Genomic DNA, 27,882 nt, shown 5'->3' on the forward strand with positions numbered 1-27,882 from the left:
GTGACAGGAAACTTCATGATATAAGTAGGAACAGTTTTATTCCATTAAAATAACAAATATTGGTTGAACAAGCTTATTTAAAATAGAGCAGCACATTCGAACAAACAAACAAAACAAATAAATAAATACAACATAATTAATGATCAATGCATTTTGGGTCTTATCCATATAAATAATTTGTTCATTTAAAAAAAGGAGTATGCCTTATATTGACAGATTTGACACCACTATCATTTCCTCATTCACTTTATTTACCATCCAAAGAAAAAGACTAAGAATAAATGATAGAATCATGGATCTCCTTATAAAAAGTAACAGCTGCGTAACACTTTGAAAATGAAGGTACTTGATCTTTATTTGAACTATAAAATATTCGTCATCTATTTGCTTGTAGCCAGGTTCTCCTCATGACTAGCTATGAAAATGATTTCCTTCCATTTATGTGTTTTAAAAACAGAAGGAGGAATCTCTTTAACGCATAGAGTTTTGTGTACAAGATGCATACACATTTTTACAGTTTTCACTGTATTTAACTTTAGTCTAAACCTATATTTGGTTTATGTAAACTTGAATTTAAATCAACGTCAAACATCAATGTTGAAAAATCTCCCATTGACATTTATGAACACTCCACATTCTAAACATAGTCAACAGAACATTTGCATACTGTACTGCTGTACTGGTCTTACATTTATTTGCATACTTATTCAAATAAAATATACTTATTTTTCTTGTTTAGATCTAATTAACCACCTATAGAGTGTAATGAGGAGGAATGGGGTCATAATATGATGCAGCCCAGATTCAAACCCTCCTCTCCTGTGAGCCACCGTGTCACAGCTCTGATGTCAGTCTGGTGTTTTTCAAGTTCAAAAATGGAAAACGTTCTGGTGTACATTCACAATGAAAGCCTGGGATTAACAGTACAATATTAATAAGAACAAATCTCCATTAATGAACATTTTCGTTGATTATATGATTAGCCCCAGCCTAATAATCTACTACTTTTAAGTGGAAACTTGCCTGTGATCAATTATAACTTTAAAATGTTTCAATGGCATACATGTTCGAGTGAGCAATATTTTTGAAGCTTATTACAAAAAATTCAGTCAAATTCGAAATTTTGTGACAAGAAGAATTTGTTTATAGCAGGATGACTGTTACATTTTATCCAACGTGTATTTCCCTCTCATTAAATGAAAGAATCTCAGAGTAATCCTCAAGTTATCTGCGGCTCATCTTCTATGTTCCAAACATCAAACCCAATGAGACAGGACGAAAGTGTAACATCCAAAAAATGACAGAGGCCTTTGTGTAACCTATCAGCTGGAATCCAAACCCATCATCTGTGCTTGCCATGAACACCATGACTGTCCAGTAGAGCAAACAAGGCTTTGGTTAGCTTGCCTATTTCCTCTGGAGTCTGTAGTGGACCGACTGGGCAGACGTGAAGGTGGTTTTGGAAGTTCTTCTATTGACTTAGGGTTCATATTTAACCTACATTGACTCCAAGGCCGACCTGCAGCTTGTCTGCTCTGTGGTTTACAAAGGCGCCCATTATTAAGGTTGCAGGTAGGGGACAGAGCCGCTTCTCCAGAACCCCACCGATGATACAGCGGCTGTCCAACATTCCTAAAAACATATACAATAAACGGGCGTTATTATATGTACACTTTGAATCATTTTTATAATAGACATTTATAAGACTTTACATTAAAGTGTGAATTTATTCTTTTAGGGTCAATGAATGTACTGTTCCCATGATGCACTCCAAATGATCTCATCAGATTACCTCTAAAAACCATTTTAGCTTCTGGAAGCTCCATTTGGTAACCAAAAGAGAATGTTGTCTCCTGGGTCCTAGTGCTCGCTTCAAATTCCACTCCCACTTGAATCTGTCGAGATTACATAAACAACTGCAGCATTACTATTACTGTTGACATTGTAAATATCACATGCATGAACATATCTTTCAACCGCATACCTGTTTGTTTGCCCTGTGGTAGTAGCTAGCATGTGCACCTCCTTTACCGGCATTTAATGTTGCCACCCAATTTGGCCCTTAGACAGAAAGATTGGATGTCACAGGTTACTTAAAGAATCAGGAAATTTTATGTAAACCAGTTGGTCACAAAGTCACTGCTGATCACTGATCTAGAGCAGACATTCATTCAAACCTGAGTACTGGCCACCCAGGGTAAGTATGCCCCCTTCCTCTGCCCGACCACGGTGGTACACCAGCTCTCCCCCCAGTACCAGCTGTGGGGACACGCTTTGAAGAAAGTGTGCGACCATGATGACTGTTGCAAAATATAAACGAAAAGGCAAAGAGTTAAACAATGACAGACCCTCAACTATAGGGCAGCTATAGAAATTGAAGTGAATGCTTTGATCATACTATAGCACATTCCTGTGCTGTCCAATGAGGACTCACATGATCATACCTGATTCTCTCAGAATGTCAGGGTTGGCCATAGTAACTGCTGCTGTGAAGTCACTGCCCCTGTATTCAGTCTCAAACTGCCACGTGACAAACTGAGCCTGCTGAGTCTGCAAAGACATTCAATTTTATTTTTTATATAGCGCTTTTCACAATGTGCATTGTTCCAAAGCAGCTTTACAGGAGAAAATAAGAAAAACAGAAAACACAGAAAGGGTGAAACACAGTGCAGTGCATGGTGTTTGTAGAGCAAGATCATTCTAATAAAGCAATGTTAACGGAATTTACAGAACTTTTAAGCTAATCTAATATAGCAGTCACCCGGTGAGCAAGCCAACACGGCCCTGTGGCGAGGAACCCAAACTCCAATGATAAATAAATGGAGAAAAAACCTCAGGAGAAACCAGTCTCAGCCGGGAGGGCCAGGTCCCCTCTGACGTGTCACAGCTGCACTCAGTGACTTTGATTCAAAGTTACTAAGTAAATGTTTAATAACAAATAACAAGGAGAGCTTATTAATTGTGATTTAGAAAATTTCACTTGTTGAAACTGTTTAGGTCTCATTTTGTGACCGATATCAGACAACAGAGGAATGTTATAAGCAGGTTAGATAGTAATAGTATAATGTAGCCGAGTGCAGCTATAACTTCAAACTGCGGTCATGTGATGTAAGCTTAGCATTAAATACTAAGTATTGCAATGACCGCACATTATTTTTAGCTGAATCTAAAATCCCAGAATAAAATACTAACCTGAAATACAGCTTTAGCTCTTATCTTCTCGCTTAAGTGAAACAAAGAGTGTGCGTTTAAGCTGCCAGACGAGTCAATTTCCCCAATAAGCATAGGTGAGCCCTTAACAAAGAGATCAGAGACCATTTCATTGCATGTAGGAAAACACATACATTTAAAAGATACGTTTTCATATGTACCGAGTACTTTCTACCTACATTTCGCATGATAATCAATACTTCAATCATTAGTACCTCAATCAGTTATATAAAAGTAAAAGGGAAATGTGTATGTATAATATATATTTAATATGAACAGAGATAGTGTAAGGTATCCATATCTATTATTTCTCTTACTGTTTCTTTGCAGTCAGTGTCTGACTGCAGGTGTTCAGCGTGAAAGCGATAACTGGATGGTGCAACAGCACTGAGGTGAAATGTGTGGCTGACCTGAGATCAGAAAAATCCACAAAATCCACAGATGAGTCAGTTGTTTTCTATATATATTCTACTGTATATATATGTTTCTATATTCTATATATATTAAATAGCAAAAATATTTAAAAAAATCAAATTCATCACTGAAATTAAACTTAACAAAATGTATAATCAAACCTTGAAAAAACTGCTGAGAGTCTTGTTAATCGCCAGTTTTACACCTTCAATCTGCTGTGGAAAAACATCTAGATAGACACAAGCTATTACAATTACAATCTGATAAACCATAAACACTAATTTAAGAATAACTCATAAGGTATTAAAAATAACTCATACCTTTACAGTTGCGGTGCAGGCCATCAAAGCTTCCCGGGTTAGGCAGCCGTCCATCTCTCCTGTCCCACCGTGATAGTGGTCTGTCTTCAGGAAAGGGTGAGTTCTGACGCCCTGGACGGGATGACAAGGCCAGCACACTGCCCATGGGAACCAACAAGCCAAAAGAGAGGGCCACACTCTCCCAACCTGATCTCCTAAACTATATTTAAAAAACAACAATGCATATGCATAAAAACTAATATCAATACAAATACATACATGCATAATATGAGATGATGCTTGCTATGTTGGTTATTTCAATATTATGATGCTCATTCCACATGAAGAAAAATCTGCATAAAAAGTAATAAATTAATAAAAATGTAATATAAATATTAAAATAAAGAAAAATAACTAATCCTATATATGGCTAAATATAGAAAAATGGTAAATAACACTTAATTCCACAAGTTAAGAATTCACGAATCGACATCATTTGCATATTCATAATTTGTACGCTTTAAATGTGTTAAAGAGTCTTGAACAATAGTCCATATATATTCATGCAATTGGGATCATTTTGTTCCCACATAACGTTACTTTGTAACGTGTGTATCGTTTCTACTTACGCTGAATAAATGTGGGTTGTGCAAATAATAAATGATAACTTCATATGCAAAGACTGTATCCTAAAAGCAACCAAATAACCGCTGGAGGAGAATAAGGTGAAAGGATGCTGAGGGATGTGATGACAGTTCTAGTGGAGACTCCAGCGGCGGAAGCAGCTGATCAATGCGGTCATTTCTTAAAGAGCAGCTACAAAATACCTCCGTGCAGATACAAACTGTCGTGCATAGTTCCGCACATCGCTAAAACATATGAAATCATACGTTAAGCTGATTAATAAAAATATCATTTTATAAATATTAAAATGTGACATTTGTGTGATTAAAAACACGAAAGATGTTAAATCTAATGTTAAATAACAGACCGTGACGTCATGTGGCACGCACGCTCCGGTTTCTCCTGACAGTCAACATGGCAGATGAAGCCACTAGAAAAGTAGTCTCGGACATACCGCTTTTAAAAACAAATTCAGGACCAAGAGACAAAGAATTATGGGTTCAGAGGCTTCGAGAAGAATATCTAGCCTTAATAAACGTAAGTATTATTTTACAAATTACAAAAACAAGCATAAAGCTAGCAAGAGTGTTAGCCATAAGAATGAATTAAGATACGTGTCATTACTTAAGAGAGCTGGCAATGTCTTAACTAAGTAAAAAATGTTTTTTAGTACTGGCTTAAAATATACACGCTATATAGTTATCATTTATCCATCTATTTCACACTTATTCAAGTAATGTGACGTGTTTTTTTTTTTAAGTATGTTGAAAATAACAAAGCAGCTGATAATGACTGGTTCCGCCTAGAGTCCAACAAAGAGGGTACAAGGTCAGTATTTTTGCTGTTTTAGCGGATTATCACTTGAATGCATAGATATAGTTTTTGACGAGTGTTCATATCAGTAAGCTTAATGCGTCTTGTTTGTGTAACGTCAGGTGGTTTGGAAAATGCTGGTATATCCACGAGCTTCTGAAATATGAGTTTGACATGGAATTCGATGTAAGATTTTTAAAAAGTACAAATAGAATTCAGTGATATTTGGGTAGTTTTCATGAAATTTCAAGCTATGACAGCAATGCCCTGTGGTGTTACTTCATAAAGCTCTTCTGATTCTGGTGTTACTTCATAAAGCTCTTCTGATTCTGATTCTGATAATTTAATACACAATTTTTATATCACATATTTATAGTAATGCATGTAGTTTTCATGGCTTTACATTAATTGACGGACACCTTTACAATTGAAAGGCAAATGGATGATTTGAGATGGTAAAGACCATATAAATAGTTCATAGACATGCTAACTACCCATTTATCTTCATGTTATATATTATACAAATACAGATGGCATAGTTTTTTGTCTTGAGCAACTTAATTTATCATAATGTCCAGATTCCAGTTACATATCCAGCCACAGCACCCGAAGTGGCCATTCCAGAGCTAGACGGAAAGACGGCAAAGATGTACAGGTTTGCTGTGATTCATACATTTAGACATCTATACTTCTATATCATAAAGTGATAGTTCACCCCCCCAAAAAAAATTGTCAGCATTTACTAAGGTTTGTCAATTCAAACCTGTATGACTTTTTTTCTTCTGCAGAATACAAAAGAAGATATTTTGAAAAATGTTGTTAACTGGACCATTCACCTGCATTGGTTTTGTGTCCATACAGTAGAAGTGATGGAGTCCAGTGCTGTTCAGCTACCAACTTTCTTTAAAATATCTTCTTTTGTGTTCTGCAGAAGAAAGAAAGTCATACAGGTTTGAAATGACAAGAGGATGAGTAAAAAATGACAGAATTAAAGTTATTTGTCAATTTTTTATGTACCTTTCTGATCTTTCAAAACCATTTTTGTCATAGAGGTGGCAAAATCTGCTTGACAGATCACTTCAAACCACTGTGGGCAAGAAATGTACCAAAGTTTGGATTGGCCCATCTTATGGCTTTGGGAGTAAGTTGCCTAAAATATTGTGTATTTCTCTGTAATTATGCAAGTTACTGTGCCTCATTGTAATAACCAATCTCTGTCTTTTTTAAGCTTGGACCATGGCTTGCAGTTGAGATTCCGGACCTCATTGCTAAAGGCATCATTCAACATAAAGATCAACAAAACAGTTAAAACAGAAGTGGATTTAGCATTTACCTATGTCTTAACAGTGTAAATGTGAACGTAAATGACAGCTGACTTCAACTTTTTGTTTTGCAGTCTCACAAAAACCATGGACATCAGATTTACCTTTGACATTTGTACAGATATCTATTATAGTGTTTTCAGTATTAAATGAAATGTGTATGCTTTTCATCAGTAAAACCTTGCATACTGACATGGGACCATGTTTATTTTATGGAAAACATCTTTGAGGTGACAAGCAATCTGTAGAGTTAACTTAAGTCTGATGTGACATCAGAGTCAGGAGTAGATTGGTACTGTTTATGCATTCGATTACATTTACATTTATTTTGTTTAATCCAGTAAACAGGATGCCCCTGGGAAAATTTCATTAACTTCACTGAAATTCACAGTTTCTTATGTCTTGCGGTTGGACTAATTACCACCAGACCCTTGGTGAAAGAACTGTAAATCAATACCACTAAAAAAACTTTTAAAAAGAAAAAAATCAAAACAGACCTGTTGTTGCTATTTTAAGACAATATCATGAATGTTTCAGGAATTACAAAAAAATTGCTTTACTGTTATAGAATAAATAGTATTTCTTAAAGGGGTGGTGCAACGGTGTGTCATGCATTCTGACTTCTTTACAATGTTAAACGTGCGGACTTCTCATGCTTAACGTGGTCAACTTGTCAAAAAACGAGTTGGGCGTATTACGTAGTATTTCTGTGCTAGATACACTTCCCCAGCGATCGTACAGGTTTCAGATTTTTTTTAAAAAAAAAAAAAAAAGATTCGTAACAAGGTGTTCGCGAAGTTCAGGTGTTTGTTTAGTTCACTGCATTTGGATGATGAATGTTATATAAACCGTGGATGTAACGCTGGATTTGGAGATCGTTTGAAACTGATATATGGAGTCGTCCCAGCACTAAAAGATGCCGGACATGAACCACATGCGGTGAGTGAAACTAATGTCTGTTTGTTTGGCAATGGGTGCGCACGTGCTTTAGTTCAGCCTACCCCTCCCCCCACATGCGCCATATGCTTTCGGAAATAATCGTACAGCTGTATCTACCTTTTATAAATGTGATCAAACAAAATACTCTTCCAAGATACGATGTATGCAATACTTCTCTAAAGATACTCAAGATTATTATCAGATTGGCAGAAACCGCGTGTGTTAGGGCCACTTTAAGAAATAACATTTACACACATTTTCTTTCTTTTGTGCATAGTTCTTTTTTGTTTGTTTTTATGTTGCACATAATTATTATTTTCTATTGCACGTTGGTTTTCTTTTTGTTGCACATACGTTTTTTAGGTTAGCTTATCTCTCAAATGGCTTTATGTCCAGGGAAAACAGGACTGTTGGTGATCATCAGGTTTGGGTGAGCGGTGTACTCAGCCACTGATTGCAATTCGCAACCACACCACTATATACAATTTACACAGCACCTTTAAAACAACTTTGTGAGAGTGCAAGTGTTGCCATAGTAACCTGTTATATAAAGGACGTCTCGTTTTATTCTAGGTTGAGGACCCTCCATATACCCCACATTTCCGAAACAAAACACAGCTGTTGATGTTAAGATGTGCAATTAGAGAATTAGAGTTACATGCTTCATTCTTGAAAATCCTCCTGGGTGCAGTAGTGATGTGAGAAACAAAGTTTTTCAAAGCTTCAAATCAAATGAACCAATTGCTTCGCAAAATGGTTCACTAGCTGTCTCTCGTTTTGGAAGGCTGCGTCCTCCGCAGGTCGCAGGTCATTACTGTCACGTTTCAGAAAAGCAGGTGGGACACTCCGACGCATGCGGTGTATCCTTTATCGCTAGAGATAACCCACAATTCTTTGCGTCGCCACGAACCAGCGTCTTTTTTATCAAATAAACAGCAGCAGCTGCACATTCAATTAAATGCAAACAGTTGACAATTTTTTACATTTAACTACCTCAGTACTAGACATTAAGGCCCGGTTTCACAGACACGGTTTAGCTTAAGCCAGGACTATGCCTTAGTTAAATTAAGATATTTATGTTGCTTTTATAAAAATACCTTAAAAGAATACATTACTGGTGTGCATGTCAAGACAAAACAATGGCACGGATATATTTTAAGAGATTTCTGAGCAAGTTTTCTTCAGTTAAGACAGGTCACACATTCATTTTAGTCTGGGACTAGCCTTAAACCTTGTCTGTGAAACCGGGCCTAAAAGTGTTAAGTGATTTTTAAACCTTTATAATAGTAAGAGAAAACGGCAAATTTCTTGAACTCGTCTGGCATTGTTTATGGTAGAAACTGACCGACTTTTCATGTCTTCAAATCAGGTAGAAATCCTTTGAAAGGTGAGAGCCAACGTGTTGTCAAAGCAACATGATACTTCCTGTTTCTTTTCTGCCAGTATGTCCTAAAAAGATGTCTCCTTTCATTCTAGTTTGAGGATCCTCTATATACCGCATGCAACCTCCAGAGGACACGAGGCAGGCAGCCTTCCGAAACGAGACACAGCTATAGTTTTGGAGCGTTCGAAACAGCACATGCTAGCGACAAGTGAAAGTGACAAGAACAAAACAAACCAGCAATAGCATTATGAGTTTTTATTCAAAAACAGAATTTTTTCCAGTGTTTTAGTCCTAAACAATTTCTCATTTTGCACAACACTTCTCCTGCTTTAGAAAAAACTTGTTCATGCACAGATGTTGCAGGTATTGACAAATATTTTTGGGCAAGATAGAAGATTGAAGTTTGGTGTTTTGCCCAAAACTCGAGTGGATCACTTGTCCTGTTAACACAAGGGGTCTTCAAGTATCTCTGTACTTCAACTGTTGCATCTGCAGTGAACGTTTTTTGAGTTTTACTTACCTTGCTGTCCAAGAGCTCCCATAGGATGTCATCTCCGTCTCCCTGTCCTCCTGCTGAAAGTTGATGGCTGGGGTGAGTCTGGTGGATGCAGTGTTGTTATATGTATCACTGCACTGCATTCAGCTATGCAGTCCTTGACTGCAGCATCAGCGTTGACAGCACTGCCAAAAGCAACAGTCTTAAATCGGGGATCCATAAGTGTGGTCTTGGCCAACATCCTTATGGATTCTATTCCTCCGAAGCGATGTTTTAGGTTTGTGATCAGGTTATTTGTGAGGTCAATTGCTGTTTGTGGTGCAAATTTGTGTGCTTTCTCATTGATTTTCTGAAACAACATTCTGACAATACAGTAGGTATTAGCCAGAGGTGTAAAGAGTACCTGAAAACCATACTTAAGTAAAAGTACAGATACCTTGCAGTGAAAATTACTCCATTACAAGTTACAAGTCACNTTGCAATTCGCAACCACACCACTATATACAATTTACACAGCACCTTTAAAACAACTTTGTGAGAGTGCAAGTGTTGCCATAGTAACCTGTTATATAAAGGACGTCTCGTTTTATTCTAGGTTGAGGACCCTCCATATACCCCACATTTCCGAAACAAAACACAGCTGTTGATGTTAAGATGTGCAATTAGAGAATTAGAGTTACATGCTTCATTCTTGAAATTCCTCCTGGGTGCAGTAGTGATGTGAGAAACAAAGTTTTTCAAAGCTTCAAATCAAATGAACCAATTGCTTCGCAAAATGGTTCACTAGCTGTCTCTCGTTTTGGAAGGCTGCGTCATCCGCAGGTCATTACTGTCACGTTTCAGAAAAGCAGGTGGGACACTCCGACGCATGAGGTGTATCCTTTGTCGCTAGAGATAACCCACAATTCTTTGCGTCGCCACGAACCAGCGTCTTCTTTATAAAATAAACAGCAGCAGCTGCACATTCAATTAAATGCAAACAGTTGACAATTTTTTACATTTAACTACCTCAGTACTAGACATTAAGGCCCGGTTTCACAGACACGGTTTAGCTTAAGCCAGGACTATGCCTTAGTTAAATTAAGATATTTATGTTGCTTTTATAAAAATACCTTAAAAGAATACATTACTGGTGTGCATGTCAAGACAAAACAATGGCACGGATATATTTTAAGAGATTTCTGAGCAAGTTTTCTTCAGTTAAGACAGGTCACACATTCATTTTAGTCTGGGACTAGCCTTAAACCTTGTCTGTGAAACCGGGCCTAAAAGTGTTAAGTGATTTTTAAACCTTTATAATAGTAAGAGAAAACGGCAAATTTCTTGAACTCGTCTGGCATTGTTTATGGTAGAAACTGACCGACTTTTCATGTCTTCAAATCAGGTAGAAATCCTTTGAAAGGTGAGAGCCAACGTGTTGTCACAGCAACATGATACTTCCTGTTTCTTTTCTGCCAGTATGTCCTAAAAAGATGTCTCCTTTCATTCTAGTTTGAGGATCCTCTATATACCGCATGCAACCTCCAGAGGACACGAGGCAGGCAGCCTTCCGAAACGAGACACAGCTATAGTTTTGGAGCGTTCGAAACAGCACATGCTAGCGACAAGTGAAAGTGACAAGAACAAAACAAACCAGCAATAGCATTATGAGTTTTTATTCAAAAACAGAATTTTTTCCAGTGTTTTAGTCCTAAACAATTTCTCATTTTGCACAACACTTCTCCTGCTTTAGAAAAAACTTGTTCATGCACAGATGTTGCAGGTATTGACAAATATTTTTGGGCAAGATAGAAGATTGAAGTTTGGTGTTTTGCCCAAAACTCGAGTGGATCACTTGTCCTGTTAACACAAGGGGTCTTCAAGTATCTCTGTACTTCAACTGTTGCATCTGCAGTGAACGTTTTTTTGAGTTTTACTTACCTTGCTGTCCAAGAGCTCCCATAGGATGTCATCTCCGTCTCCCTGTCCTCCTGCTGAAAGTTGATGGCTGGGGTGAGTCTGGTGGATGCAGTGTTGTTATATGTATCACTGCACTGCATTCAGCTATGCAGTCCTTGACTGCAGCATCAGCGTTGACAGCACTGCCAAAAGCAACAGTCTTAAATCGGGGATCCATAAGTGTGGTCTCGGCCAACATCCTTATGGATTCTATTCCTCCGAAGCAATGTTTTAGGTTTGTGATCAGGTTATTTGTGAGGTCAATTGCTGTTTGTGGTGCAAATTTGTGTGCTTTCTCATTGATTTTCTGAAACAACATTCTGACAATACAGTAGGTATTAGCTTTGATGCTGTGACAACATTCTCTTCAGAGAGCAAGATTCTTTCATATGCTCTGCTGTGTGGGTTTCAGGGAACTTCAAAACTCCCAGTACAACACCAGACAACCTTTTTGTCTTGCTGAAAATAAAATGATTGAAATTTGTAATCAGTGAGTCAAGATATCATCTGTAATGGTGTGCTTTTTAGGCCGACATATTTGACAATTGCACTGTAGAGATAATGCTTAAAATAGTTCTCAAGCTAAAATTTAATTGATTCTGTTTGTGCTTTTGCATTTTTGTCAATGCAGATGAATTATCTGGAAGAATGCTAAATTAACTAGCTCTAAAGGCACAAAATACTTAATGTAAAATACTTTATACATACCTTGTCCGTCTACACCAGATGTTTCACCTCCACCACATGTATGTGCATCAGCTTCCTGAGGGTGTTTGGAGCGCAAGTGTCGCAACATTGAAACAGTGTTTTGTGGTGTGTCAGTTGCTGGTCACAATCCATGCACATCACAATGTTGTTTTTCAGAATATCAAAGTGATCCCAAACAATAGACCTTGTTCTTTTAACTCCACTCATTTTGATTGATTTTATGTGCAGCCTTTGGTGTGCGAGGCTGAATGGAGTAAAACCTCCCAGATGTGGAAGTGACACTGCAAACAAACCAGATCATTTGCTGCAACTGGAACTTCAACTTTTTAAGAGGCCATAAAAACTTACAAGATGCATTGAGGTACTATGATATCTAACAAAGTGAGGTTGAACTTAAGTGCTGAGCGATGTGTAATAACTTTCTTACGTGGAGTTCACTCACCTATGGAGGCATCCACGTCTGCAAGAGGCCGAACAGGAAGCGTACAGTCTCAGCCTTAGACGTCATGCCCACAGACTGCCGGCTGAACGTCTAATGCATAAAGCACACTTAACTGAAAACACGTTAGCGGTCAGAGGTCGTCCTCTAGGATTTCTGAGAGATCTGCGTGTCGCGTTCTTTAATTGTCTGCCTAGAAACAACACAAGGCTATCTGATCGAAAAAGTTAGCTGTGTTTACAAAGGTTACAATGAGAATTCATCACGATCAGCTAAAAGCTGAATTCTGTAAATTATGCAAGGTTTATCATAGCATAAATTCAAACGTTATTGTTAGCTTTGAAGATGAAAGATCTTACCAGTGTCTACACTATACTTTGTTTGGCTAATCTTGGAATTTCCCTGTAGAGGATAACCTCTAGTAAAGAGGCTGAATTTCGAAAAGATGGGGTGCTGATGACATGGGCGAAGGCACCCATGGGGCACAGCTCAAAATACACCACAGATCATTTATTATACTATATTCTAAATGTCCATTTGTGGGTGGGAAAAAAAATAGGTTGTTTTGGTGTGTCTATGAGCTACTGGTTTCCGTCCCCTTTCCAGCAGAGGACACAGGGAAGCACAAGCTCACATAACAACAAAACTAGAGAACAGCTAAAGGGGATCACATGAAGTGGACTAGAAGCACTGTGTCAAGTCTTTAAAAAACAAACGCATTGTTTATTGAAAAGACACAGGTGGCGTGTGTCAGCCGTGCTCATACGCAACTGCAGACTCAAAATCCTGCTGTGGCACAGAGCAAAACTCGCATGGTTTAAGATTAAATTACATGCTATTTGTCCCAGATTGTCATTAATGTACATACTGACTTTACTCTAGGGTGAAAGAGGCTTACAGTCACAACTCTAACACTGTTGCTTCATTCCAATTCACCTACTCAGTGCCGTTTCTGGACCCTAGATGAGAATCCTAGCAGGACCCCCAAAAATACATATAAATAACACCATAACCTTTGAAAAAAAACACATTCAATAATAATTTAACATGACTAAATAGACGTACACAAATCCTGTATATTAAAACAGTGCAAAATAATAATATATATATATATATATATTTAGGTATCTAAATCGTAGCTATCAGTTTAATTTTCACTCTTACGAAAAGAATTGTTGTGGAATATATTAGAAAACTAACAGTTGATGGAAGTGATGTAGTATTTTTTTTCTAAATATACATTATGCATCTAATAAAATAGGTATACTGGCATTCATGCACAGATATACTGTAAGAATTGTTTCGAGTGTTTTCCCTAAAAGTCCTGACAAAATTTAGATGTTCATAGAAAATGGCCCTGCACCTACTTATACTATGCCCTAAATGTATACGGTTTTGTTGTGGAAAAGTATATACATTTTAGTGTGTAGCAAAACAGTATGCATGCACTGGGACATACTTACAACCAAGCATCATCATTAACACTCACACACAACAATATACAACTCTTTTTTTTCATTTATGTATTTATTTATTTATTTATAATTAGTACTCCAAATAAAGATTACTTTGCTTAAGACTTACTAAATTATAGCTATGTCAGTAAATACAGTGGCGTAACTTTGTTTTGAAAAGTGGTGGGGACAGAGATGACAAAAACAATACTGTGTTAAACTGTTTCTGTAATAACTGGTAGGGAATATTTATCATATATAGTGGCCGGTCCGTTCATTGGCTACTCAGCTTTTCGACGCAACTGCGTTCAGCCCCGATAAAAGATTGCAAAACGTTTTTTAAACTGAAACGGTGGCACGTTGAACACCCTGTTCTGATGACGCAAGAGGCTATTCTTTGTGTTCTTTTTAAAGAATTTTCAGAGCCTGATGAAAAAGGTATAAATACGTGTTTAATGCTGCAAAATACATTTCTTCAAATTGTTGTGAGCTGCAGCAGGCACATTTGTAAACGACTTTACTTCGACCCATTGTGCGAGCTGTCTCTTTAATATCGCGTGGTTTATATACACAGTGTTGCTAACTTGGCAACTTTGCCGCTAGATTTAGCGACTTTTCAAACCCCTTTAGCGACTTGTATTTCAAAAAGCGACTAGCGACAAATCTAGCTACTCTCTGAATAAGCCTTGGAGACTTAGCGGAACATTCTGCTTCACTTCTACTGCCCCTCGAGAGTTAGGCTGCGTCCGAAATCGCATACTGTGACAGTACGTAGTGAATTTGAATAAGTACCTACCTATCGGCCGTCAAAACAGTACGTTCTATATAGTATGAGTGGGAGTAGTATGAATACATTTCGGACATACTGCGTCTGCCATGTTTTATGGTCATGTGATCCGTATGCTCTTTGACCTATGACGTATTGACAACAACCTACACGTGAGAGTTGATAAAAACAATTTAGTCACAAGAAATTAATTTATTGGCACTTACATTAAAAACGGACGTGCGCCTTAAAGTTTTCCGCTATATTTATTTGATTTACTTTTGAAATTTGACCGTTGCTCAGCTCCCGTGGCATCATGGGATAGATAAGTGTCCATCCGATCCACACTCACGAATCTCGGCGGAAGTAGTAGACCATCCGGGTATTTCTCGCCTACTGTTTTTTGCATACTGAGGTTTCGGACATACTATTCATGACTCATACTCATTTTCACCTACTATATAGTATGGAAGTAGGCAATTTCGGACGCAGCCCGAGTTTATGCTTTCCCAGTGCAGCACCGCCTCTCTCTGTGTCTACTCTGTTCAGTGAGAAGCAGCACATTCAGTTCAGACCGCACTGACGCGTGGATGAGATACGTTTTGTCGGGGCTGAACTTCACTTTTGGACAGACCCTCGCGAACTTCCCTAAGCACTACCCCTCGGGGGAATCCCCGCCACCATTTTGAAGTGTGTTCCACTTCGTGAAGTGAATGAGGGAAGTTTATATGGACAGACCCTCGTTCCTTCGATTTTCACAGAGGGTGCGAGACTACTTCATGTGTACACTTCAAGCTGCTCTATATCCCACAATTCAACTTGATGTGACATCACAGCAGATCGCTCAACTGTAGTCTATGGTATATTCGTCTGGCGACATTTAGCGACTTTTCGGGCAGGCTTTAGCTATTTTCCATTGAAAAGTTGGCAACACTGTAGCTGTGTCTCGTTTCGTAAGGCTGCGTCCTTGTGTCCTCCATAGGTCTCATCCTCTAAAGGGTGCGGTACACAGAGGATTCTCAACTTAGAATGAAACGAGACGTCCTTCGTAGGACATACTGGCAGAAAAGGAAACAGGAAGTACCATGTTGCTATGACAACACGTTGCACTCGCACACCTGTCAAATTAATTAAAATGATTTCTACATGATTTTAAGAGCTAAAAAGTTGGTTACGTTCTACCCTAAACAATGCCAAAAGAGTTAAACAAATGTATTGCCTTACTGTTTCAAAACGTTTAAAAATCACTAAACACTTGTAAACCTATTTACTACATATGCCTGCTGAGATTCAAAAAACGTGACACAAATTGTAAACTGTTCACATTTAAACACCACATATTTGATTGAATGTGCAGCTGTTGCCGTTTATTCAAAGAATTGTGGGTTATCTCCAGCAACGGAGGATACAGCTCATGTATCCTCCAAATTCCTGTGAAAGAAAGTCGCATTTGAAGGGTGCCTCCGGAGAGTCCTACCTGATTTTATGAAACGAGACAGCCTCGATGACATGGCAGCCTTCGAATGAGACCTCTGGAGGACACAGCCTTATGAAATGGTAGACACAAGGACGCAGCCTTACGAAAGAGACACAGCTATTGTATCTCAAAACCCATTTCACATAGTTGCACACCGTTTCCAGGAAACGTGTCGTTCAACTTGAAAACCGTAGCAAAACATTGCGCACCGGTTTGAGCTTGAACGTGCCCCAGCTCTCACAGTATGTGTTTCCCAAACTGTCACTTGGGGAAGGTCACTTGGCTGTTGCGGTGCATTACACTTAAAAACAGTTTATTCCTACGACTAAAAAGTCACTTGTTGATTGGTTTACGCGTTTTTGTGCTTGGACACTGGATGCACAAGCAAGCACCGTGAGTGCGGACGATGCACACATTTTTATACTGGCCGCGTTTCTGAAGTCGCGGCTCTCTGTCTTCAGCAAATATAAATTACGAGTGTGAGCAATGGGAGATGGTGAGAAAGTATGGCGTTATTTTAATGACAAATGTCGCGAGCGCATTATTACAAGGCGAGAGCGCATTCATGTAATACGAGTGTGCAAATCTCTCTGCTCTCACGCTGATTTCCTTTGCTCATACACAAAACTGGACGCGTGCTCCCAATTATACGCTGCTCTCTTATGAATGTTCTCTGCTGTCGCTCAGTGAGTGTGTGCGCACTCAAAATGCCTGCCGTGCGTTCGCGCATCCTTTGGTACTCTTGCTCTCGAGAGTTCCTCCTGTGTTTTCTGGGATTATAGGCTATCAAAAGTAGTCAACCAATCCGGTATAGGCTTCCACGGCGGGCCAATGAAAATGCGACCTCTTACATGGCATTTTTTTGGTTGAAAGTGACTCGACGTACTCAACGCAAAATGGATCCACCCAGCGGCGGATTAACCATATGGGCAATTGGGCGAGTGCCCAGAGGCACCAAGACTTTAGGGGCACCAAATAAACCAGCAATACAAAATAACATTTTTATAAATGTACATAAGCACTTGTTTTTTAAGACGTAAGGTCACGCATCTGCGCTAAATAGGCGTGGCACAATGTGCGGGAATACCCCCACTTCAGATAAAAATGGTTCTGTCCCCCGCACTATTTCGACACACCTCCGCCAACATTCTCGCCCGTGTTATCTGGTTTGTTACATAGATTTGAGTGAACTAACGTTCAGTCAATCACAAGTGAGTGTTATGAGGCGAGTCGTTTTAAGATTCAAACAGACAGAAGTGGGAACGGTGCAGAGCGCATTGTTGTAGCGGCGACGAAAAATGCAGCACTGATTAATAAAGGTATATATACATGGCATGCGTCAGAAATAAACTGGTAACGTTATAGTGCCGATAATGTATGCTAATAGTACGTGGAGGTAAGGGCACTATTTAAGGTCCAAACCTGCGTTTTAAAGTGCAAGTGAAGAACGGTGTCATCACTATAGCAATCAATTCATGTGTACTTTTTAGTGGAGTACACTTTTATCGCAGTACTTATGTGATCCTTTAGGAGTCTGTAAAAATAATATACACATACTGTTCTTAAAAAGAGCGTTTGAATTGCTGTATGTGCAATTGAAACCCGTCTGTTTAGTGCGTCTCTCTAGCAGTTAAAATAGTAATAATAACGTTTCATGTTATGTCTATAAATAACCTTGCTATACATTGTAATCTGGTGAATGCCACTTTGGTGAATTAAAGTCCCAATGTCCTGAAAATCTGTACATTGTTCCATTGTCCCCCTAATGTGAATACATACATGCAAACTATAGGCCCCCAGGGGCACCATGAGGTCTTAATACGCCTCTGGATCCACCACGTTCTCAGGTAACAATTTTAATATATTTGATGCAACATTATTAATCAAATGTATATTAGAAATGAACGGTAAGGGAGCGTTTGGTATATTGCATAGAAGTTCAGTTTTATGCCTTGAACTTCTGGAACACTTACAGTGTCTGTCTGCAAATGCATTAAATGCATAACCAAATAGGTATAGAATATTATATGATATTTCCAAATGCATTCCAAATCTGTTACTATAAAATAAAATGCTAAAATAATCTAAAATTGTCACCATGATAATTAAAGAGTGTGAAGCCTACGTCATGCCCTATGTTACGCTGCCATCTTGGGAAGATCATACTCCACTGCTATTATTGTTTTGATATGTACCGTTACTTGTAGTAAATATTATTTTAGAATAAAGCTAACTTAAGACACCAATCTAAATAGTTCTGTAATCAATTTAGTACTATTTTGACAATACTATGTTTAGTGTATGACATGCATGAGGACCACTAACGCCCCGTTCATTTCTAATATACATTTGATTAATAATGTTGTATCAAATATATTAATATTGTTACCTGAGAACGTGGTGAATCCATCTTGCGTCGTTGAGTACATCGAGTCACTTTCAACCAATAAGATGCCATGTAAGAGGTCGCATTTTCATTGGCCCGCCGTGGAAGCCTATACCTGATTGGTTGACTACTTTTGACAGAATCCCAGAAAACACAGGAGGAAATCTCGAGAGCAAGAGTACCACGGCATGCATTTTGAGTGCGCACACACTCACTGAGCGACAGCAGAGAACATTCATAAGAGAGCAGCGTATAATTGGGAGCGCGTGTCAAGTTTTGTGCATGAGCAAAGGAAATCGGCATGAGAGCGGAGAGATTCGCGCGCTCGTATTACATTAATGCGCTCTTGCCTTGTAATAATGTGCTCGCGACATTTGTCATTAAAATAACGCCATAAGAAAGTGGCCCATCCTGCGTTTTCCACACGTTTCAGATATTAATGTCCCCTAAACAATACACACCTTCCGCTAGCATTTCTTAATTTCTTCCAAAAAGTGGTGGGGACATGTTCCAGCCATCCCACCCGCAAATTACACCTATGAGTAAATATGTTAATAGAATCTTAAGTAAAACACAATTTTTTGTAAAGTAAATCTATTTATGTCTTAATTAATAAAAACACAGCCACGTGATGAAGTCGGACTCGAAACACCAAGTATTTAGTGAGAGCCAAATTTGCGCACATGAAAACCACTCGCGTGATGCAAGCGTGCAGAACAATTTATGCTCCGCGAGTGTGCAGAATAGTATCCGCGTGTTCTCGCAACTGTTCAACACTTGCTCGCTCGTCGAGTTGAATTTTGAGACTTTGGGGGCGGGACAATGGCATATTTCTCCACTCCTTTGATTGGTCACTTTTAACATGCAGTCACCTACAGTCTCCGACCTGTCTCTTACCCATTGTACAGAAACTATGGAAACATTTGAAATGCAATTTACAAAATGGCAATCCAGTATTAATTTTGCAACTTAAAAGTAGTGTAGGAATTGACAAATGTAAAATGAATTTCCATTTTGCACCTAATGTTGCACATATGGTTATTTTAAATGTATATTTAAAGACATAAATGAATTGTCATTTTACATACAGCATTGCCATGTTGCAAATTGCATTTAAATTCAAAAACTGCTAAAAATATGCTACCATACAGAAACGTCATCATTTGGCATAACGCGATAAATTTTTGTCCGTTTTTAAACTTGGGTTATAGTGTTACGTATGCCCTTGGCTTTATGGATCTACATATTTGGCATCTTAACAGGAAGTAAAAAAATTAATAGTTTGGTAATGTGCATTCACAATTGCTTTTGTATTGTTAATAATTTTCATGAAATTGTTATCAAATGAAAGCATTAAATGGCTACAACATTATAACTAGTATGTACTCTCTAAAATGTAATTTAAATAATTTATTTGTTTTGCTTTATTCGTTTTGAAAATAATAAAACTGGTTATACAAATAGGTATCACCAATTTTATTAGATAACTCAAATTAAATGATTCCAGGAGACATTTCATTGTATTATTATAGTAAATTCTAATTTAAATAGGTCATACATAAAATGTAAGTTTAACTATATTATATAGCATGAATTTTGTTGACATACTGTATGTAAGAAATCAAAATGTCACTTGTTAAAATACTAACACAGAGCTAAGGCAAGGTAATACACTATTCATTAGGTAAGACAGGTCATAGACTGTAGGTGACTGCATGTTAAAAGTGACCAATCAAATGAGAAATCTATTGATAGCTTTTAATCATTCTCAGGATACTCATTTTTGATATCAACAATTCAGTTTTTACTAGTAAAAATTATAATTCTTGATATCAAGAATAGATTTTCTACTAGTAACAATTGCTATTTTTGATATCAGTAATTACATTTTCACTAGTAAAAATGTGAATTCTTGATATCAACAATCACGCAATCTATATGGCAAGCCGAATTAGCTTTTAATCATTCTCAGGATATGCATTTTTGATATCAACAATTAAATTTTTACTAGTAAAAATTATAATTCTTGATATCAAGAATAGAATTTCTACTAGTAACAATTGCTATTTTTGATATCAGTAATTATGGCAAGCCGAATTAGCTTTTAATCATTCTCAGGATATGAATTTTTGATATCAACAATTCAATTTTTACTAGTAAAAATTATAATTCTTGATATCAACAATTCAATTTTTACTAGTAACAATTGCTGTTTTTGATATCAGTAATTACATTTTCACTAGTAAAAATGTGAATTCTTGATATCAACAATGACGTCATCACTCGCAGAAATGTACATTCATGATATCAAAAATTGAATTTCAACTAGTAAAAAACGTCATTCTTGATATCTGTAATTGCATTTTTACTAGTTAAATATCACAATAGGCTGCCATTCAAATTCAATTTCAGATATCAATAATTCATTTCTTACATGTTAAAAATCTTATTTCAGATATCAGAAATGCAATTCTTACTAGTAAAAAACATAATTTTTGATATCAACAATTGTGTGGTTACTAGTGGCAATGTCTATTCTTGATATCAACAATTGAATTACTACATGTAAAAATGCCAATTTCTGATATCAATAATTACATTTTGACTAGTGACAATGTTAATTCTTGATATCAACAATGTGATTGTTACTAGTAAGAAAGCCATTTTAGATATCTACAATTACTCTCAGATTTATTGATATCTGAAATATATTTCCTGATATCAGAAATACCAAATGCAACATGTTAAAATTCATTTACAGATATCAAGAATAAGCATTTCAACTAGTAAAAATTGAATTCTTGATATCAAAATTGGCATTTTTACTAGTAACAAGTTACATTTTGATATCAAAAATTATGTTTTTTACTAGTAAGAATTGCATTTCTGATATCTGAAATAAGATTTTTAACGTGTAAGAAATGAATTATTGATATCTGAAATTGAATTTGAATGGCAGCCTATTGTGATATTTAACTAGTAAAAATGCAATTACAGATATCAAGAATTACGTTTGTTACTAGTTGAAATTCAATTTTTGATATCAAGAATACACATTTCTGAGTGTACACATACAATGAGTGATGACGTCATTGTAATTCACATTTTTACTAATGAAAATGTAATTACTGATATCAAAAATAGCAATTGTTACTAGTAGAAATTCTATTCTTGATATCAAGAATTATAATTTTTACTAGTAAAAATTGAATTGTTGATATCAAAAATTCATATCCTGAGAATGATTAAAAGCTAATTCGGCTTGCCATTTCCTATTGTACCATCTAACTAGTAAAAATGCAATTACAGATATCAAAATTTACGTTTTTTACTAGTTGAAATTAAATTTTTGATATCAAGAATTATAATTTTTACTAGTAAAAATTGAATTGTTGATATCAAAAATGCATATCCTGAGAATGATTAAAAGCTAATTCGGCTTGCCATATGTTTCTGCTCATGGAACTGTTCTGTGAGTTTAGGGACTGACTAAACACCACAAACGTGGGGGTATCTGATTCTGGAGCTGCCTCCACTTAAATCGAGTCTCTGCCAAGAGACCCACCTACCTCTATCTCTGATTGGACCGGAACCTGACAGTATTAAGCAAACCCATGATGGAGGCGCGTATTACCCAATCAGGGGTAGAACAGGACAAGTTTTGTTCACAAAATGCAGGTAGGATGATTTGCATGGGACGTTGATGACAACTCGGAAATACGGGACAAACTCCGTCCCGTATTGATTAAAAACCCCTTCATGTCACTTCATTCTCAAATACGGGACGATTGCGTATTTTAGATGATGGGTGGCAACCCTAGTAATGTCAGCCAATTAAGTGTTTACGGATCTACACATTGAATTTTCACCGGAAACAGTAGATAATCTGAGTACTTTGACAATACTCAATTTATACTATGATTTGGGACATACAGTACTAATTATAATTTCTAATTACTACAGCGTGGGAAAAAACAGAACGGGGGCGCCGAGCGTGGAAAAACAAGTATTGCTACCATTAAAGCAACTAAAAAAATACGCAGGTGGCAGGAAAAATGCTTTGGTGGACATGGGCCTCACCGCTGATAGCGATGCTAAACTGACAGCCCTGATACTGTACCTTCAATCCATAGTAAACCAGCTGTGGTTTATCATCTGCTCGAGTGTGAGGCGGTCATCTATCTCTTGAACCTTTGTTAGGAGATGAACACATGCTGTAGAAGTTAAAAGAATAGAGCTGGTTAGTCATGACCACAAGGTAAATATGTGTTCTCACAACATATTATGCAACCTAAATTGAACAATATCAAATTTCTGATGACATAACTCCAAGGTGTCATTGGTAAACATTTAGAGTACTCGCTCTAAAAATGTTCAGCTCCTTCTGTCTATTACTGCATGTGAGAATCTTTATATGCAACGTATTTCTCAATTACCTCCGGATAGGGGGCATTGTTCTTTTGGGTTCCCACCAGGCAAACACCCCAAAATCATTTCATGCAGGATCACACCCAGGTTGCCAACGGTGATAAACATGCGCTCCTTTATCACCACGGGTGGACGAATGTCTGGTGCATCTGTAAGCAAGACATATTCAGAGTTGAGCACATCAGTAGGTCTCATACGAAGAACACTAAAAGTTCCTGAACATACAGGAACACACAACGCCAACTCACCACTTAACCTCTGACCCCAGCCGAAGTCAAACAGCTTCAGCTCTAGGGTGTTCCTGTTAACCAGCATTCTTCTCGAACAAACGCTGGTGTGATAGACGCCGTGGTCAATGCAGTGTTGCACTGCTAATACGGCTTGACGCATTAAGGTGCGTGCTGTTTTCTCCTTCAACGTTCCATGATCCTCTATGAATGTTGCCAGTGTCTCGCAGGGATCCGGGTGCTCCAAAACGATGGCTGTGTAGGTCGGTTCATCAAACCACTCCAGCATCGGTAACACGTAGGAACTTACGGGTTGTTGTTGCATCTGAAGCAACAGTGCCACTTCTCTAAGTAAAGGTCTGGAATGGCCGGGCTAGAGGAAAGAGTTGGAAAAAATGTTATGTGGCTTTCATCAGCGATCAAAAGAGCCATTTCAGCCCAAACCTTTCTGAGGTTATATTGTCTACTTCATGTCTCTTTCTTGTTAACTAAAAGGGTTGTATCGTATTGTATGCAATTAAACAACTAAACATAAGTTCATGTTGCTAACTTACAAGATAAAGCTGAAGCTGGTATTCATGCTTGGTTATCATCTTGACATAGACCTAAAAAAGTAAAGAAAAACACAATGATTAAAAAAGGATTATGCAACATGTTTTAATCATGATCAAGAGATGAAGATGAATCTCTCATGTACATAAAGCGTAAAACGTTTTTTTAATTCACTAAGAACGTGCTACCTTTTTGCCATCGGATTTACGAATTTCCTCATAAAACCTTCCAAAGCCTATGTATCCCAAATAACGTCCCTCTTTGCAGTATGACTCTAAACCTGAAAAACACAAAGAAATGTGATATTATTGTATATGCCAGGCCCTTTCATCGTTTTGTATGACAACCGCAGTGCTTGTGACAAAAATAAAATAAAACTTAAAGTAGTCGTTTAAAAACATTTAATTCTAGTGTAAATATCAGACAAGCCATGCTTATTGTTTGTGGTTACTGTAAGAGAGGTGAAATTAAAATTACTACTACATGCAATAATAGACAGACAGACTCACCATGACTCGGCTCGAATTCTGGCCGTATTTCCAGCACAGGTAGAGGCACGATCGGCTCCACTCGGTTGTCGTGTTCCTGGATGTCTGGACGCTTTCCAGCCTTCCGCCTTTTCTTAAAGCAATCAAAGATTCTTTTCTTCTTGGTCCCTTTGCCATGTTTTTCTGAAGCACAGAGGAGAAAACAGAAAACTATTAAAAACATATGTGAGCTCAGCACACATTAGTGATTATCACAGTCAAAACACACATCAGTTGGCAAACACGTCATTTTTGTGTATTTGGCCGTTATGCCCTAGTTTCCTAGTTGATGTGCACTCTTACCCTGTGTGTTGTTTTCAGCCGAATCTGATGGACATGCGTCCGGCAGCAGTGGACGCACGATCGGCTCCACTCGAGTCTCACGGCTTTGGCGGAACGGACGCTTTACAGCCTTCCATGTTCTTCTGAAGAAACAACTGATTGCTGTGCGCTTCTTCTTTTTAACATGTTGTTCTGAAACACAGAAGAACAAACAGCAAGCTGTTAAAAAACATCTGTAAGCACAGATCAAACATGAGCGGTTTTAAGCTAAAAAATACACCAAGAAACAATCAAGAAAGCATGTCATTATTGAGCATTTGGCTTGTAAATCACAGAACATAAAAGTTATATTCTTATCTGAAAATGGCATAACATCAGACATCTGCTCTTGCCCATTAAAACAGCAAGAAGGCAAATACAAATTTAACACGTGACGTCATCTGGCGACATTTAGCGACTTTTCGGGCAGGCTTTAGTTCTGGGAACGTACATATGCATCTTTGTTTTGGAATGATTTTAGTATTTTTATTTGCTCTTCTTTCTTACAAAATTTTTCTTTGTTATACAAAGATATTTTATTTGGTTGTCATAATTTTGATAAGAATGTAAAAGATCAATATTTTTTGATCAACCTCTTTATTCTACTTGGTAAATTCTTATTACATACGTGTAAATTTCAAGGTGTTAAGCCATACTTTTTTGTTTTTTGTAAAGATCTCAAGTCCTACCTAGATACTCTCATTGAATCCAGCAACCCAAAAGCCCTTAAAACTGTAACGTTGTGCCATTCACATGATGTTTTTCTAATTTTGTAACTTTACATATTTATATTTTTGTCCCCGTTTACCCCTGGCATTGTGTTTGTTGTCACTGATGCAATAAAAAAAAGCTACATTCCATTGAAAAGAGTTGGCAACACTGCCTGAAGGCGACAATGACCAGCCTCGCAAGGACCGTGTAAACAACAGGCTTGTTTAACTTCGAGCTGCGCTGCATACACGGATCGACAAGGTGACATTACAGCAACGCGAGAGAGAATCGAGAGCCGTATACTTTTAAATCGTGCTCTGAGTACTGCGATGTCATCTGTCGATCGGTCTGCTTGGCGCCGAATGAAATCAAAAAAGGCTAATAACATGGATTAACTCATCTAACGTTATCCACACGAAGACGTCCTTGCTTTTCCTCGCCATCATGTTCATTTTGTACTGGTCGTAGTAACCAACTGTCATCAACAACCAACTTATGTATGCCCATACAACTGTTTACATTTATGTGCACGTGCCCAGCATGTCTGAATGGTCATGTGACATGCATTTTCGGTAGTGTAGTGTTAACGCAGATTTGTTCTAAAACGCATGTGGAAACGGCAGTATAAACGAGGATCGTTTTCGTTTTAAAACGCCATTTTTGTACGACAACTGGTTAATGTAAACACCACCTTAGTGTTCATGTTCATGTGTATCTTACCTTCTGTGTTGTTTTCCACACCTTCTGTATTGTTTTCCACAGTGCGATTCACGCTCACACTCTCTGTGGCTTCTGCTGAGAGGTCAGCTGACTGCAAAGACTCGCCGCTAACGCTGACCACTTCAATGTCATCTTCAACTTTTCGCTGAAGGCCGGACGTAGATGCCGCTGACATCATGTCTGATTCTGATGGATATGCATCCAGCAGCAGTGGAGGCACTATGGGCTCCACTTGGGTCGTGTGGATGTGGGGGAACGGACGCTTTACAGCCTTCCAGGTCCTCTTAAAGAAACCACGGATTTCTGTATGCTTCTTCTGTTTGACATGTTCTGAAACACAGAAGAACAAACAATAAACTATTAAAACCATCCGTGAGCACAGGTCAAACATGAGCAATTGCTAGTTAGTGAATCAAATAAATAAGAAACGTATCATGTCTTTGTTAATTATTATAGTTAACTATCAATGTCAATAATATATGCAACTTGCACTCATAAGTGTGACCCAGTGTGTGATAACAAGGCTAAAAATCTAGTTATTGATGAGCTTTAGAGTCTGATTTTAACCATTTATTTCAATATGATTTACTGTGTAAGTCTTTGACATGGCCTTAGTCAGACAAAAAAAATCTAACTAAATCTAAATATTATACTTTCACAGGATATTCTTTACATTTTGTTGCTGAAAGAATAATAGAAACCCTGCCCAAAACACAATAGATGCAGATGGGAATCAATAGAACACCCATTAATGCCAAAGACATTTTTTTTAAGATTTGTGGTTCATAATGGTATTTTAAAAACCACTAGAATTTATGTAATACTATTTTTAGCAGGGTGGTTTTTATGTAGAAATAGTATATCACAAATAAATAACTTAATAACTGGGTTTTCACATGGATCACACATGTGCATTGAAAATTGCCAGCTGATAAAACCTGTGCTTTAGGGATTGTATACATATAACATCTAAGGCTAAATGAAACTCTTAACTGGCTGAGAGACAAATGTAAATCTTTCCGAATGCTCTTGATTACATATAGAGGCATACTCTATTCATTCGTGAGTGTGGTGGTGCTCATGGGTGTCGATCTGGGACGGGTGAGTAGGCTTGGGGGATTAAAGTATACTCACTACAAAAAAAACTAGACTACAACACCACTGTGTGTGACAACAGTCACATAAACATCTCTTATGTGAATTACACAAAATTACTTAATCTGAACACAAGCCAAAATGTTGCAAGACACGTTGGAGCGCTAGTCGTGGCTAATGCTAATCTAACGTTAACTAGTAAACATTGTATATTTTATATTTTACAGATTGAGTTCATCCTACTTTCTTTTAAATTAAACAAAAATGTAGTTGATTTTACCGTGTGGTGTCAACATGTCTGCTGCCGCTGTCTCCACGGTGACCTCCTCTGTGGACATGTTGTTGTTTGATGTTCGGTGCTGAAATGCAAACACCTTTGTGTGTTTCGCTTTCGGCATTTTCACACTCCGCCTTTCCACTTTTCGGTGACTGTCCTTGCTTTCGCTCCGATTATCACTCGAACACTCGTACTTTATCAGACTAGCAACAAATAACACAACCAACCGCTAGCACAGCTCAAGATTTGATTATAATCTGCTTCGCTCTCCGCGCAGGCTGTTGGAACATATGACGTAACAATGCTTGCTTGCTGAACTACTTGCGCACGTGTATGTATGTACGCAGCATAAAGC

General features: G+C 37.7%; 3 protein-coding genes across 6 annotated transcripts; 1 reads left to right on the top strand and 2 right to left on the bottom strand.

Annotated features, from left to right (window-relative positions):
• Window positions 1-30: 30 nt before the first annotated feature.
• Window positions 31-5,030, bottom strand: si:dkey-71l1.1 (uncharacterized protein LOC569883 homolog). 2 transcript variants are annotated; one of them, XM_057356536.1, is made up of 11 exons: window positions 4,915-5,030; window positions 4,553-4,792; window positions 3,945-4,143; window positions 3,786-3,853; window positions 3,528-3,620; window positions 3,193-3,294; window positions 2,445-2,550; window positions 2,178-2,300; window positions 1,985-2,061; window positions 1,793-1,895; window positions 31-1,632 (listed from the first exon to the last, which is right to left on the bottom strand). In XM_057356536.1, the coding sequence occupies exons 3-11, from the start codon at window positions 4,087-4,089 to the stop codon at window positions 1,493-1,495; spliced, it is 957 nt and encodes a 318-aa protein (XP_057212519.1). In that variant the 5' UTR covers window positions 4,090-4,143; window positions 4,553-4,792; window positions 4,915-5,030; the 3' UTR covers window positions 31-1,492. The 2 variants fall into 2 exon arrangements, with proteins under 2 accessions (XP_057212519.1, XP_057212527.1); XM_057356544.1 differs by lacking the exon at window positions 4,915-5,030 and having other exon boundaries at window positions 4,553-4,889.
• ufc1 (ubiquitin-fold modifier conjugating enzyme 1) lies at window positions 4,922-7,286 on the top strand. Its single transcript, XM_057356579.1, has 6 exons — window positions 4,922-5,084; window positions 5,308-5,375; window positions 5,483-5,546; window positions 5,939-6,015; window positions 6,411-6,501; window positions 6,589-7,286. The coding sequence occupies exons 1-6, from the start codon at window positions 4,962-4,964 to the stop codon at window positions 6,667-6,669; spliced, it is 504 nt and encodes a 167-aa protein (XP_057212562.1). The 5' UTR covers window positions 4,922-4,961; the 3' UTR covers window positions 6,670-7,286.
• LOC130567949 (serine/threonine-protein kinase pim-2-like) lies at window positions 6,022-27,802 on the bottom strand. Of its 3 annotated transcripts, XR_008964664.1 has the most exons (12): window positions 27,531-27,802; window positions 26,156-26,485; window positions 24,707-24,877; window positions 24,386-24,547; window positions 24,065-24,156; window positions 23,879-23,929; window positions 23,346-23,697; window positions 23,106-23,246; window positions 22,790-22,883; window positions 12,590-12,679; window positions 12,148-12,428; window positions 11,070-11,898 (listed from the first exon to the last, which is right to left on the bottom strand). XR_008964664.1 is itself a non-coding variant. In XM_057356523.1 (10 exons), the coding sequence occupies exons 1-9, from the start codon at window positions 27,646-27,648 to the stop codon at window positions 22,792-22,794; spliced, it is 1,509 nt and encodes a 502-aa protein (XP_057212506.1). In that variant the 5' UTR covers window positions 27,649-27,802; the 3' UTR covers window positions 6,022-6,285; window positions 22,790-22,791. The 3 variants fall into 3 exon arrangements, 2 of the variants coding, with proteins under 2 accessions (XP_057212506.1, XP_057212497.1); XM_057356523.1 differs by lacking the exons at window positions 11,070-11,898; window positions 12,148-12,428; window positions 12,590-12,679 and adding an exon at window positions 6,022-6,285; XM_057356514.1 differs by lacking the exons at window positions 11,070-11,898; window positions 12,148-12,428; window positions 12,590-12,679 and having other exon boundaries at window positions 20,254-22,883.
• Between the last annotated feature and the right edge of the window lie 80 nt (window positions 27,803-27,882).

This window comes from Triplophysa rosa, linkage group LG2 (assembly GCF_024868665.1).
Source record: "Triplophysa rosa linkage group LG2, Trosa_1v2, whole genome shotgun sequence".
Lineage (NCBI taxonomy): Eukaryota > Metazoa > Chordata > Actinopteri > Cypriniformes > Nemacheilidae > Triplophysa > Triplophysa rosa.

Excerpts from the sequence above, each read along its gene's own strand:
- LOC130567949 (XM_057356523.1), bottom strand. The coding sequence starts at position 27,648 with ATGCCGAAAGCGAAACACACAAAGGTGTTTGCATTTCAGCACCGAACA. Across the intron at positions 26,486-27,530 it reads AGACATGTTGACACCACACG|AACATGTCAAACAGAAGAAG; the intron begins GTAAAATCAACT and ends TCTGTGTTTCAG. Across the intron at positions 24,548-24,706 it reads GGCTGAAAACAACACACAGG|AAAAACATGGCAAAGGGACC; the intron begins GTAAGAGTGCAC and ends TCTGTGCTTCAG.
- ufc1 (XM_057356579.1), top strand. The coding sequence starts at position 4,962 with ATGGCAGATGAAGCCACTAGAAAAGTAGTCTCGGACATACCGCTTTTA. Across the intron at positions 6,016-6,410 it reads AAGACGGCAAAGATGTACAG|AGGTGGCAAAATCTGCTTGA; the intron begins GTTTGCTGTGAT and ends TTTTTGTCATAG. Across the intron at positions 6,502-6,588 it reads CCCATCTTATGGCTTTGGGA|CTTGGACCATGGCTTGCAGT; the intron begins GTAAGTTGCCTA and ends GTCTTTTTTAAG.
- si:dkey-71l1.1 (XM_057356536.1), bottom strand. The coding sequence starts at position 4,089 with ATGGGCAGTGTGCTGGCCTTGTCATCCCGTCCAGGGCGTCAGAACTCA. Across the intron at positions 3,621-3,785 it reads CTCTCAGCAGTTTTTTCAAG|GTCAGCCACACATTTCACCT; the intron begins GTTTGATTATAC and ends TTCTGATCTCAG. Across the intron at positions 2,062-2,177 it reads CCTGGGTGGCCAGTACTCAG|GGCCAAATTGGGTGGCAACA; the intron begins GTTTGAATGAAT and ends TTTCTGTCTAAG.